General features: G+C 41.2%; 1 protein-coding gene across 1 annotated transcript; it reads left to right on the top strand.

Annotated features, from left to right (window-relative positions):
- The first annotated feature begins 251 nt into the window (after positions 1–251).
- On the top strand, positions 252–13,866 carry ap1m1 (adaptor related protein complex 1 subunit mu 1). The gene is made up of 12 exons (XM_071910698.2): positions 252–425; positions 1,574–1,730; positions 1,843–1,910; positions 2,037–2,167; positions 2,661–2,808; positions 3,051–3,177; positions 3,933–4,075; positions 6,229–6,300; positions 6,712–6,870; positions 7,193–7,318; positions 12,524–12,599; positions 12,993–13,866. The coding sequence occupies exons 1-12, from the start codon at positions 384–386 to the stop codon at positions 13,013–13,015; spliced, it is 1,272 nt and encodes a 423-aa protein (XP_071766799.1). The 5' UTR covers positions 252–383; the 3' UTR covers positions 13,016–13,866.
- Positions 13,867–14,659: the final 793 nt, after the last annotated feature.

The raw sequence follows: 14,659 nt of genomic DNA, 5'->3' as shown, positions 1-14,659 counted from the left end.
CTTCCCCTATTCACTTACTCCCTCTAGTGTCAACACTAGACCTACATGTTTCACAGATTAATTCTCCTACTAACACACACACACACACACACACACACACACACACACACACACACACACACACACACACACACACACACACACACAAGCATGGGATAATCACCTGACTGTCATACTGCTCTCTCTGGATTTGTAGTTCCTCCCATGCACTAGGGGGCGCTAGTTAGATGGCTACGTGGTGTGACAAAAAAGGGAAGGGTCTCTTCTCATTTCGGTATTATGATTGAAAGTGTGTTGCTTGATTTTAGCCAAGAACTGTAGTCAAACACCATCAATTAAGTCTGAAAAACGAGCTTTAACTAAGCTCGCATAGATAGGTCAAGATGTCTGCGAGTGCGGTGTATGTCTTGGATTTAAAAGGAAAGGTAAGATAACGGGACTAGCGCTAGGTTGCTAAGCTAACGTTAGCTAGCAGTCTGGCTATCACATTCTTTGACAGCTTATGATGTGGCTCGGCCTGCAGCAGGCTGGCTAATGGATTGGTCTGTAATATTGGGTTTTTGGCTTGTAATTTCAGCCACTACAACTAAACAAGGTAGTCAGTTTCATGTCATGTCATGTCATGTCATGTAAACCGGGTAAACTAGCCCACGTAAGGAAACAAATTCTACGAGAGACACGTTCACTAACAGGTGGCCAACCGCTTTCTCTCATAGTCCCAGGGATGTACAGGAGGGTAAACCCACCTGCACTCTGCGCTTTTATTTCCAGAATAGAGTTTACCCACTTTGTTTAAGATGGATTAAATCTTACTGACGTGAATTTATAGTGCACATCTTAGTAGTAGCCCCGATGTATATGGAGAGAAAGTGACTTGAACTCCACTCAAAAATCCTGCAGTTTAATGTTGCCTTGCTTACAGCAAACATTACATACCTTGTAAAACATAAACTGCAACTGTTTCTCTATCACTGCGGTCCTGTGGTAAATTCGGCATAAGAAGAATCCATCAAGCTGCAGGTGTTTCAAGACATTTTAAACTTTTAGAATTGGTTCACACTGCTCGCTACCGCCCACTACCGTTTGTTTTGGTGGACGAAAATTGTAGAAGTAATGGGTGAATCGGTTATAAAAAGTGACATTTCATTGAAACAGGTGCTTCTTGGTGTATTGGCTGTATGCCGAATTGAAGAGTGGATTCATATAACTCAGAAAACGTATTAAGTCATGTGCTACAAGGTGTGTCAAGTTGCTGATAAGCAAGGCAGCATTTAAATGATAGATTTTTTCAATGGAATTCCATTCTCGTGCACGAAACATCAATATGTTTCGTGCACGAGAATGGAATTCCATTACTTAGCCCCAATGGGCTAAGTAAACAGGATTAAACTGATATAAGTTATATGAAGTTGGGACTTTTAAAGGGGAAAAAAACATAAATGAATGCTTTTCAAAAAATATGTTTGACTTTTGGTTATATATATAATCCTTAATTTCCAACACAACAGCTGTTGCTAACATCCAGTAGCATAGGTATTGTTAATTATTTGCCAATGCCTGATGTTCCTCTCAGGTCCTGGTGTGCCGCAACTACCGAGGAGATGTGGACATGTCAGAGATCGAGCACTTCATGACCCTTCTGATGGACAAAGAGGAGGAGGGGACGCTGTCTCCAATCCTGTCCCACGGAGGAGTCCGCTTCATGTGGATCAAACACAATAACCTCTACTGTATCCTTAATGATCTCTGCATATGCCGTGATAACTTGCTGTTATGATTTTCTTCTGTGCTACTTAGGCCCTCGACTCTTGTAACTAAGCTTCTTAACACACATCACCTCAGTGGTTGCAACATCCAAGAAAAATGCTAGCGTCTCCCTGGTTTTCTCCTTCTTGTACAAAATTGTCCAGGTATGACTACATGCTTTTCCAGCTTTTGTCCATAGCTATAAATACTACTCTATAAATACTATATATGCTATATATTTAGACAAAGATGGACGGACAGGTTTCTAAAACTATTTTTGCTCTCCTCAGGTTTTTTCAGAGTATTTCAAAGAATTGGAGGAAGAGAGCATTAGAGATAACTTTGTCATCATATACGAGCTGATGGATGAGCTGATGGACTTTGGCTACCCTCAAACCACCGACAGCAAGATTCTGCAGGAGTGGGTATCCTCTTAACCACGGTCCTGATTAGATTGATCTATAATCATGACAACATTTAATCTAGTTTCTATAGCACACTGCATTAAAGTAGCTCTTTGGCTGACCTCAAACTTTTAATATGCGTTATTTGACCAACACTGTTTGCCTGCCAAGATGGTTGTGTAGCAGCTAAATCAGATTCTACAATCTTTCAGTGTTGTGGTATTATTTTGTCCTGTCATTCCTGTATGTCAGAAAGTCAAAGGGAGCTCACTTTCCTCATCATCTAATATAAATAACCTTTTGGATCTAAAAGGACTGTAGTTCAAAGCAGACATGTAGCAAGCTAGCTTTGGATTTCCCCCAATATTCACTAAGTATAGCTATAAGTCAGACAGTAGTAATCGTGAGAGTCTCCGTCCCTTCTTTGATGCTTCTTGGAAACGCGCCGTTCCAGACAGTTCCTTTCCCTTTTTGCCTGATTCTGCCCCTCACATTTGTTTACGTTTCCAGATACATCACCCAGGAGGGACACAAGCTGGACACAGGAGCCCCACGCCCCCCTGCCACAGTCACCAACGCCGTCTCCTGGAGGTCGGAGGGCATCAAGTACAGGAAGAACGAGGTCTTCCTGGACGTCATCGAGTCAGTCAACCTCCTGGTAGGAACTGCTCCTTTTAGAAGTCCTCTGTTGCTCGAGAGATGCCAGACTGTGTTTTTGTAAACTTCCTCCCTGTGTGCGTCACACCACAAGCTCAGTGGTCTTGCTGTGTGTGCTGGATGGGCAAATGCTTTTATTGAGTAGCTAGTTGACACTTACTTTCACATTCTGTTCACGTGTCTGTTCCTGTCTCTCTGTCTCTGAATCACTGACGCTTTTTACTCTCTGTCTCTCTGTTTCAGGTTAGTGCCAATGGTAATGTTCTACGCAGTGAGATCGTCGGCTCCATTAAGATGCGTGTCTTCCTGTCTGGAATGCCTGAGTTACGACTCGGTCTAAATGACAAGGTTCTGTTTGAAAACACTGGACGTGAGTTCTCTTTCATTGATAACAGACCTGGGTCAAACTGTATTTACAAATGATTTCTCAGTGAATATTTAACATAAATAGAGGACATTAGGACAATTGAGATAGTAATAAATTGATAAACCCCTACACTACTGAAAAATGTTTTTTAGGGTGCTGGCAAGTGCAGGAAGAACCACTGTTGCAGAGTATTGATTCTTGCCGCACACCAAGTCTCTAGAAAACGTTCCTTTATTTTACATGAAACTTCACATTTCATATCCTGCTTCTTCAGGTTCACTCTTCCAACAGGTAACATCTCATAGGTGCTATAAATAAGGTTAACATAATCACATGACTGATAATCTGCATTGCATGTCTAAACAAGGTACATATAGGTGTCCAGTGAAAGGCTATAACATGAGTATGTAATAAATAGAATTAAGGATTAAGGATTTTCATGTAAAATATAGGAACTTCTTCTAGAGACACTTAGGTGTACAGCCAGAATCAATACTTTGCAACAGTGACATAGTAATAAGTTGCCATTCACAAAAAAGTTTACAAAAGTGACTCTCAAATAGTCTTTCCTTTCACTCATTGTATCTTTTTTGTCACAAATCGCATCCATCTGGTGCCCCATACAGACTGAAAAAACCCTAAGAATTATTTGCAAGTACTATGTGACCTAGGATTGATCTGTACCAGCCAACACAATGCAGGTACACACCTCTTGGTTTTCTGTCATTCTGAATTGTCTGTCCTGTTGCTTTCTGCAGGAGGGAAGAGTAAATCAGTAGAGCTGGAGGATGTCAAGTTCCACCAGTGCGTCCGTCTGTCTCGCTTTGAGAACGACCGCACCATCTCCTTCATCCCTCCTGATGGAGAGTTTGAGCTCATGTCTTACCGCCTCAACACTCACGTGAGTACTGTGGATCAGCAGAGGCCCCCTCTGTGGGTTGCAGCAGGTTGGCCTGGTGGTTAGAGAGACCGTCCCCTAACCAGGGGGTGGGGTTTGAAATTAACACCTCAATAAGGGTCACCTGCCACACTGGCCGGTAACTTTCTGAGACAGTAACAGGTGAATGCCTCAGTTATATACAGTGTTTGGTTTTTGTCTGTTCTCAAACTTTGTCCCTGCTGGCCACCATACACTTTCACATACACATGTGAGCCAGTTGAGTCAAAGCAAAATGCTGGCTCTGTATCAATTAGGCTCCTGATTGGCTGTTACGCTGGCTCTGCACAAAGCGGTAGCGTTTCACTTTTGCCTGGATGGATTTATTTTATTTTGTTTATTTAACCTTTATTTAACCAGGAAAGTCCCATTGAGATTAAAAATCTCTTTTTCAAGGGAGACCTGGCCAAGACAGGCAGCAGCATAAATAAAAACACATAATTACAGACAGAAAACACAAAAGGAGACAAAATTAAAAAGAACTAACCAGGTAAATTAAAAACATTGACATCTTAAGGAAACTGCCTCTAATTCTTTCATTTTGGATTTAAAAGCATGTAATGAGATTAATTCATTGAGTTTCAAGTCATTCTGCAACGTATTCCATGCCGAGGGTGCAGAATACACAAATGCCCTTTTTCCAATTTCCGTACGGGCATTTGGGACAGAAAGCAGAAAGAAGTCCTGAGAATGCAAAGAGTATTGTCCGGCACTTTTCTGCGTGATAAAGACACATAGGTAGTATGGGAGCAGACCAAGAATTGCTTTGTATATAAAAGTGTACCAATGACAGAGCCTACGGGTGGCCAGAGCAGGCCATCCTATCCGAGAGTATAACTCACAGTGGTGAGTCAGAGCTTTACAATTGGTAATGAACCTCAAGGTAAGCTGTGTCAACCATATGAAGAGACTGAGCAGAGGTATGCATATATAAAAGATCACCATAGTCCAACACAGATAAAAAAGTGGCGGCAACAAGTCGCTTTTTTATATTAAAAGAAAAACACAACTTATTTCGAAAATAAAAACCCAGTTTTAGCCTCAGCTTTTTCACCAGGTACTGCACATGTGGCTTAAAAGTGAGGGAGTCATCAATCAAAATACCCACGTATTTATAAGAGTTAACAACCTCTATTTCACTTCCCTCAAGAGTGACCACCGAAGGGATATTTTGTGGCCTATTCCTAGAGTTGGTAAACAACATAAGTTTGGTCTTATCTGCATTAAGAACGAGTTTCAGCTGAAGTAAACTAGCCTAGTTATGTGGATAACTAGCCTAATGTTAGTTGAGGATTAATATCAATATGTGAAACATTCTAACTTAAATAGAGTGTGTGTTGGAGGTCTGCTTCAAAATGCTCTCTTGTAACTTGTTTTAAATTAACACATAGTACCTTATTCTATACATGAAATGGAATTGAAAACAGGTAGAGTGGTATATTTCTATGAAAAATGTACATTCATTATTTTGGCCAGTAAAAAATTATTCTTGGTAGGTATTTTTTTTTTTTTTTACTGTACCAGCCCTTGGCAGGTGAGTCAGAAAGTTAATTTGGGACGGTGGCAGAAGGTCACAGGGTTGATCTCCATAACAGCCGTTCTTGATATCCACTGTTCAGTGTTGTTGAACCTCTTACCTGCTCCGAGAGATGTTGCTCCTTGCTATCCCTGACCGCTTACCCCTCTGGTAAAATACATATATGTTTGTCTCAGATGGATATTTAATGAAACCAACCCCTAATTACAATAAAATGACTCGAAACAGTTTGAGCAATCCTTTATGCAAAAGTTTCTCCTAGATGTCTTCTGAAACTTTTTGGCCTCTCAACACCGAAACTGTCTATTAACCGCAATGTAAATAAAAACTGTTTCAGGCAGGGTGGTGGCACCTGTAGCGCTCTCCACTGTCTCAACCCTCCTGTTCAACTGTAGCAGAAACACAGCTGCCTACACGAATGAATCTCTCCTAGTCTTTTGTTAATTGTAATAATATCTGTTATCCACTAGGGGGTGACTGTGTCATATGTTACTGTAAATTGACGTCTGTTAAATGTAATAAATGCTGGGTGAACACTGATTTGCTTGTGGGTAAAATCCGTCTGTTTCTTATGTCTCAGGTGAAGCCCTTGATCTGGATCGAGTCTGTTATTGAGAAGCACTCCCACAGTCGAATCGAGTACATGATCAAGGTTGGTCACATCTTCAGCTTGTAGATCGGTTGCCATGTCATTTACAGCAGCATCATTGTTATACCTGGGTCACATAGTAATTGTAAATAATTCTAAGAGTTTATTTTAACCTGCTTAGAGTACCAAATGGTTGGGGTTTACAACAATTCAGACAGGATGAAGGCAAGTTGTCAATCACAGAAAAAACAAAGTATACTGAATAGATTTTCAAAGACTTTCCTGTGATTGTGTAAACTTTATGGTGTGAATCTTATTGTCCAATCTGGCAAACCCCAACAATCTGATACTCCACAGAGATTGAAACCGACGCTAAGAATTACTTGGAAATCCTATTTTGACACCGGTCTGGTTTAGTCTACTGTTTCGGCGGGAGCTCATGTTAAACTTCACCTGCTTGTTTTCTCGTCTCAGGCGAAGAGTCAGTTCAAAAGGCGTTCCACAGCCAACAATGTAGAGATCCACATTCCTGTGCCAACGGACGCTGACTCACCCAAATTCAAGACCACAGTGGGCAGTGTGAAGTGGGTGCCTGAGAACAGCGAGATCGTCTGGTCAATCAAGTCCTTCCCTGTGAGCAGAAGTGATGATTCATGATTATCATACAGATGGTTACAAACAATACGTTTGGCTTTGAAAGTAATACCTTAAGAGTTTGAGATGTAGTTTGTTAATTTTCTTCACCAGTCACTTGTCACAGTCTGCATTTGTACTTCAGTTTCCCTAAAATGACTTTTCAGCATCGTTAGTGTTTCTCTCTTAAACCTACTACTGAAAACTACCTAGGGGCACCTAAAACTCAGAATGTTAGGGTGTCCCTTTAAGGGCGTAACACACACGTTTTTGTAGATTTTTGGCTTTGTATAATATGTATTTGTGCTGTGACTCTTAACAGGGTGGAAAGGAGTATTTGATGCGAGCCCACTTCGGCCTGCCCAGTGTAGAGGCTGAGGACAAGGAGGGGAAGCCGCCAATCAGTGTCAAGTTTGAGATCCCGTACTTCACCACCTCAGGCATCCAGGTCTGTCCCACACACACCCCCACACACACACAACAGACCTGTGTCAAACAGTATTTGCAAATAAGTTGCTCTAACCTACTTGCAGCACCACATGGCTGGGGATAAAATAAGAAGAAACTTTAATGTTCCCCATGGGGAAATTATATATACTGTCAGGATAAATCTTGTTGATCAGTTGAAAAGTTTACCACACTGACTTTCAGTAGTCAAAATTGTCTGTCCTATATAGAAAACCCTTCCCCATCTGGTAGCAGTCTGAGCAGGTTCAAACAAATGCTGCAATTTATTTGCGCATACTATTCGACTTAAGTCGGACGCACATGCATGCAAATCTTCAAAGATGTTTGCAAAATTATATAGTCCAAATAATGTGTGGTTCCCAGTTGTTTGCCTGTCATCCTGGATTTAGAACTCATGGTAGCACTGTTGATCATCTGTTGATCACCTGTCTCCACTTAAGCACAGCAGAAACTGGAATTTCAATGCTTCAGATTTGTCCTGCTGTTGGCCACAGGGGGCAGTAGGGCAGCAGTGTTAACAGTGCAAGTCTGGAGACCCTTCTTTGCAAAAAAAAAACAAAAAGAAAACAGGACCTTTGAGACTCATTTTAGAGTAAAGAGAATTTCTACTGTTGAAGAAACTGGTCAACATCTTGGACTTTGCTCCCTGTCCCCACTTTTATCACAGTAATAGAAAATGTCTGCTAAATTACACATTAGTATCCTACACTGTTGGTAGATTCCTTGGGTTTTGATTCTGATTCCCAGGAAACTGAAAGAGAAAATGTAGACTCCTAATGTTTTTCTTCATGTTTGAATGAAAATGGTTGCTGACCACACATTTACACAGATGGCATAAGTTGCATTCCCTCACACTTGTCCTGTGATTATATGTGCAGCACCATGAGCGCCACAGTAACACAAAAATGAAGTTTTCCCATGTCTTTTTTGATGTAAGGAAACAAAAAAACTTTGTTTAAAAAATCTAATTATTACCCTAAAGGAAAATACTGGTGTTTTCCACAGGTACATTTCCATAATTACACATCTGTTTTACACTATCCATAGCCCATTTGCCATTGCATGACTCTGTTATTATGATCTAAAGCAAGGTCTTTTACATTCACATAGGTTAGGTAAGGTGATGCTTATGCCAGAAGTTGTAAAGTTGCAGGAAGTACTGGTTAACTGACTGGTAGTAGGTTGATACACAACATAGGTGAGATTAAAGATGATCAATTCCAACACAATGTTCCTGCTGAGCGCATTGGTTCAGTCCCTTGCACCCTGATTTCCCCATACATTTCCCCTTAAGTAGTTTAAAAGTTAGAACAATTGTTTTTAACCATACTGTGCATCAGTGTCACATATATATTCTGTATCTGATCGTTCCAACGCTTCATTGAAGCTATAGCTGCTTATATTGAGTGAAATATTCAAACCCAAGATGCCATGTTTTTATGGCTGCGCCATTACATCAACTGAAAAAAATCTAGATGTCTTGTGCATCATTTTATACACATTTCCCTGTTTATTATTGGAAACCCTGGGATCTTGACAAGAGTTTAAAGTAAAGTTCTGTGGGTTTGAAGAAAGCTTGGCTGCGCAGTATGCATTTTAATGATAGTCCCACCGATGGCACCATGCTACTAAATGCAACTTCTCTGGGAAATGCTACTTCTCCAGTTATCACAGTTTTGCCTGAAAAGAACAAGGAGGTTGTTTCTTTAAATGAAAAGGACTTTCCTGACTTTGAAATTATGGGTCGAATAGCTTTATGCACTCAGCGGAGCAGTATAATAACAATCAGGAAAAAAACTCAACACAGGTCTTTTACCCTAAACGTAGCCTCACTAGAGACCATGTGTTTAGCCCTAACCCTAAAGCAATATTTCACTTTGGTAGAACATTTTCACATCTCAGCATGCTCACCTCCATAGAAGCAGTCGACCTATTCAGGGTTTTTTCCCTTCAACTTTCACTATCAATAATTGCAAGCAGGCAAAATTACTATCTGAAAACGGATGCAGAATTAAATATTACCCAGGTCTACAGTTTTCCTTGTTTGTAAATGAGTTAGACGAGTGATTTTTGGGTCCCTAGAGCAGCCAAATTTGGTGTTTGACCATTCACGAATACCTTTAAAGGTAAAAGCACTAAAATTATAAATAATCCTCCAAATTGAAACATCACTTTAAAGACATCCAGCAACTTCTAAGCTCTTTGATCAACTTTATAGTTGACTCACTTCTCACAGCTGGGAAGTGCTTAACTCTCTGCTGCTAACACACCGCCATTAACTTCATAACTTTTAATGCCGGTTTTTGTATGACTTCCATTAGAAGATCTAGGAGGTCATATTTTCCAGCAACTCTACATTTCCTATAATAGTCAATAAAACATTATTAAGTTGTATGGACATTATGCAGCCCACTCGGAAACAAGAAGCACAAATTGAAATATATGATACTTCTAATTGGGGTGGTTTTGGCCGTATAAGAATGCTTGTCATTTTCCAAGGTAATTGGCCAGCTGAAAGAAATGATCTGCTTTTCCTTCCTTCCTTCAAATGTTTGCCAATCCTTAAATGAACAGATGCTCATATAAGAGCAAGTGCAATACGTCATAGTCTATTGACACAGGCAGGTGTGGAGTTGCGTTGCATATCCATGAGATACAGCCTGCCAGCAAATGTCCTAAAGGCTACAATCCTTTATCCAAATGGGCTTGACATTATCTCATTGCAAAATTGAATGTCAAATGTGTTTTGAAGCTCTGAACTGGATTTTAGAGGTTAACTTCTTTCATTGTAAAGGTTATTGTAGAGGTTATTTTGAGATGGGATGTAAGAAAGATAATGGAAGTGTTGTTTTCCTCTTGCAGTACATTTAAGAATCTATAACTATTTACCCAAAATAATGTTAGATGTTAGATCCATGCTGTTTGTGCACATTTGTAGCCCAAATGTCTGTCAATTTAAAAAAAAAAAAAGTGTCCTCCTTTAGTGAGTGTCAACTATTTGGCGCCCAAAAGCTCCAAAACACTTCTCTCGATGTTCGCAATAGCCCTTGAGTGCACTTGCGGTCTCATAGGCGACCCGCAGAGAGGCATATTCCCATCGAACTCCTGTTGGAGCGCCAGTGGCCTTTCCCTTATTACAGGGCGACAGCAGACAGGGTCTCAGCCGCTAATGCAGCCAGTAACACCACTCTCTACGTGTGAGAAGAGGCTGTGTAGTTTAATTAGACACATGCAAATATCAAAGCATGAGAAAGTTCCTCTTAACTCCACCACTAAGTGTAGGGGTGCACACATATGAAGCATGCGTGATGCAAGTAACTACCCCTTAGAAAGTTAACTAGAAGTGGATGTTAGCCAGTAAACGTGAATCTTTGCCCGTGTGGCGATAAGAAGAGAACTTTTAGTTCATAAGTTTAATGTTCAATTCTCGTTCCTTAGGTGATGTAGGGGGAATCCAAACAAGTCTGCAAATGCTTTTTCGGCTATAGCTGCTACCAGAAGCCTGATAAACCCAGACCACACATGTAGTCTGTACTTAGTAGGCTAGATACAACTATCATCCTCATTTTCCCTTCTCAACTTACAAGCCATAATGATATTTTGCGGAGGATGGCTTTTGATGCCGTTTTGCTGACTACGGACCCACGGTCAGGCCGACTGCATGTTTGGCCGCCGGGGTTCAAGGAGAAGTGCTGTGCCGGCAGACTCGGTGATCCCGCGTCTATGTGTTTGTCGTCATGTGTCTGGTGGCCACGGCGCTCTCTCGCTGTGACCTCACTGTGTAGTGGAAGGTAATAACAAGGCGGCCGGTAGCGAGGCCTCACCAGAAGCCCGCCGCCACTCGACCCACAAATTCCTGCCCTGTCTGTCCCGCTCCGGCTGGGAACAGGAATTATGGAGACATAGCGGGCCGTCATCTCCCGGAGAGCGGAGATGGTCAGTGTTGACCTTAAAATGGCCGCGCTCCCGTCCCCGCTCACTGTGAACACGGTTCTGCGTTTTTTTTATGAAATGAAAAGGATTGCGTGGATACGTGTTTGCATTACGACTACTTTGGTTTTAAATGTGCTTTGAGTTGCCTCGCCGTTTCTCTCAAGCTCTTTCAACTTTGCTCGCATGAAAGAACTGTCTGTTATTACTGTTGGAGCGCACAGAAGCATGAAAGATATGTCTGTTATTTCTGAAGTGCACAGTAGCACAATGACTGATTCCAGATACTTATTGCTACCACAAGATGAAACGACATACACCACACCGAAGTAAATTCTTGATTTCAGTCTGGCTGAATGACGCTGTGATAGAAATGATTATTCACAAAACGGTAATTAGTATTTATAAACAAATGATTGTGAATCTGACACTCATGAACAGATTGTTGCAATACCAAAAAGTTTGTAATGGCGCATTAAATCTAAGATACTAAACTCTCACACTTAAATGGGAAACTGGATGTGTAATCCTGTCCAGAAGTGTCAGGATGGCAGTGTATTTTTGGAGTGTTTTCTTGAATTTCTTCTGTGTGGCAACACTAGTCTGGTGAAATAGCAGTTAATGGCTTGTGAAAGTTGTATCTCGATTATGCTGACATGTACAATTTTTTTTTTTCTCTCTTGCCCTAAAAGAGTACAGTTATTTAAATTAACACTGTGTGTCCCTTGAAGGCAGAGACTTGGTGTTCTGTGGGAGTTGCTTCCCTCTTCTCGATGTGACTCATACTACTTCCTCATCAACACCACTACTCTCACTACAACTTACACACAACTCACTACACGCTTACTGCTGAGTTCACCTGTATAGAATAGCTGGTCGGGTTTATGCATTCACATAGTACGAGTTCTTGATGTGCCAAACAAATTGAGCCCGACTGTGCTTTTTAAGTTGTATATATTCTGTATTACTTCTGTAATATAGATGTGCAAAATGGTTCACTAAATGTTGATGTTGATAAATGATGACTGTGTTGGCAGAACCTCGAAAGTTGATAGTCGCTTCCCTCATTCTCTGCATTGGTGTAAATTTGAAAATAACTTCCTCATAGCAAAGAATTCAGTAGTAAAGTTAGAAATTATTGGTTACCAGTTATTCACAAATGACTTGAAGATGGTATTTATGAAAAAGTAAAGTTTCTTTTTGTTTTTCTTTGGTGTTTTCATGCCAATCATTTGGCTTTGCTTTCCCTCGACAGGTGCGCTACCTGAAGATCATTGAGAAGAGTGGCTACCAGGCCTTGCCATGGGTGCGCTACATCACCCAGAATGGCGGTAGGTTAAGAGTTCACTGATACTTGTGCCCATATGTGCAGGTATTGGGCAACAGTTGGGCAATGCAGTGCAATGTGGTGGGAACAAAACTAGAACTGATGCAGTTCTATGAAAAGGGGATACACTGTAGAAGAAGAGGCAATGTGGCAACGTCCTGTGAAATGTGAGAAAGTAAACTCTTTTTCAAGCTTCCCTGATCTTCATACTGAGATTACCAAGGTTGCACATGTTGGTCTTTTGCTAATGTTGCCACTAATTGCTAAACATCCTCATCTCATTTCCTTTGTATTCCATTCATTCTGGGTGGAAAGCATCAGCTGCTTCCAGTTGATTTCTCTCTGATTCCCTCTTTTCTTTGTCCATTTGATTAAGTCTTGTCCATTTCCTCCTCAGATTACCAGCTCCGGACCCAGTAGGCGGGGCCTCAGCCGGCAGGAGGCAGGTGGAAACCAGAGGGGGCGGAGTCGACTCACTAATGTGCTGTCAATGGCAGGTGTCAGTCACGTGACCAGAGAGGACCGTCAGTATCTTTCTTTGGGTTTTGTTTTTTTTTTGTATTTGTTGAAGTAGTGTTCATTTCTAATCAATGCAAGCAAGGTTTTGAAGCGATTATGACGATGTACTACTGTGTAGCTCCTGATATGAGAGAGACCAATGGAAGCAAGGATAGTGTAGTAATGTTTACATCCAAACTATACAGTTCAGAGTTGTACAGAATGTGCTGTCTGTACGACTGTCGCAATGGGTCACATTGTTCGAAAGCAGATGTTACAATGGTCATTTCACATGTTACTGTAATCACGTCCACGCAGGTCAGTAACACATTCAGTGGTCAATCTTTAAGTATGATTTATTTTTTATATGAAACAGTGTTTTGTTTTGTCGTATTTCTTATTTGTTGATTATCTGTATATATTTGGTATATATGTTAATGAATTTAAATTCAGTGTTAATTAGATCACTGTAAATTAAACCAATGTTTTCTCTTTTGTATTTTCACCTCTTTGATATTAGCCCATGCATAATGTATAGCCCTTAATGAATGCCAGGGCAATGCCTTCCTGCTTGGCCGTTCTGATTTTTATTTCAGTCGTTCTGACTGCCTGACATTCAGCTCGCCAAAAGTGTTTAGCACGCTCAGTTGAACTTGTGCGGTAAACAGAATGCCAGTTGAAAATCCCTCTTTCCACCCCGGCACCTGTTTCCCTTTCCCCGTCTGTAACCACACTGTTTTAAATCATTAAATATCTATTTAGAGAAAATTGTTCCATCGGCTCCTTGCGTCATTTCGTATCTGATGTCATGTGAGTGTGTCAGTCACGTCGAGAAATCACACGGAGCTGTCATGGCGTCATCTGCAGGCACCTGTCCCACAGGCCGGCGAGGAGTGCTGAATGGGGGGAAAAGCTCTTTGGAGAGAGAGAGGGAGGAGGGGGTTTCCTGTATCAGGCCTGTGGTTCTAGCTATCCCTGGATGGTTCTTTCCACCCGATCCTGGAGGTCTTTTCAACAGTGCGACTCTTAATATCCAGGGCCTGTGATATCATAGGCTGTTGAGCGCCAGCGCTCCGTAAACATGCAGCAGAGCTGGGAAGGATGTGACTCAAACTGTGGTCAACGGTCGCACACATTCTCGCGGGCACCGTAGGATGGACCGACACAGACCAGCTATTGTTCATGTCAAGCCAGACTGCAGTGGTCCTGCATTAGGTCATTCCTCAAGTTTGTCTTGTAAGGGGATTGTGATACGTGACTCACTAAAAGCAGGTGCTGCAGGTTGTAAGTCTAGATGTCACCATGACCTGAAATGCCAAGCATGTTCTGATACGTCCCCATTTGATTCTATCTGTTGATAAATTTTTTTTTTTTTTTTTTTTTAGAGTCCTTCCCACAAACACCTGTTTTGTTGAAACACCCACGCAACAGGTGTGTATTGTCTGGGAACACAATATGATTCACTTATACAGAAAAGGAATGCTGTGCTATTCAGACTTAAAAAATTCATGATAGTTATCGTGGTTAAGTTTAGTGTAACCTAAAACATGTAAGTTACTCAGGTCA

The sequence above is a fragment of the Centroberyx gerrardi genome, chromosome 13 (genome assembly GCF_048128805.1).
Source record: "Centroberyx gerrardi isolate f3 chromosome 13, fCenGer3.hap1.cur.20231027, whole genome shotgun sequence".
In the NCBI taxonomy this organism is placed as follows: Eukaryota; Metazoa; Chordata; class Actinopteri; order Beryciformes; family Berycidae; genus Centroberyx; species Centroberyx gerrardi.
The sequence above is the reverse complement of the archived record's forward strand: the minus strand, read 5'-3'. Positions and strand labels throughout refer to the sequence as shown.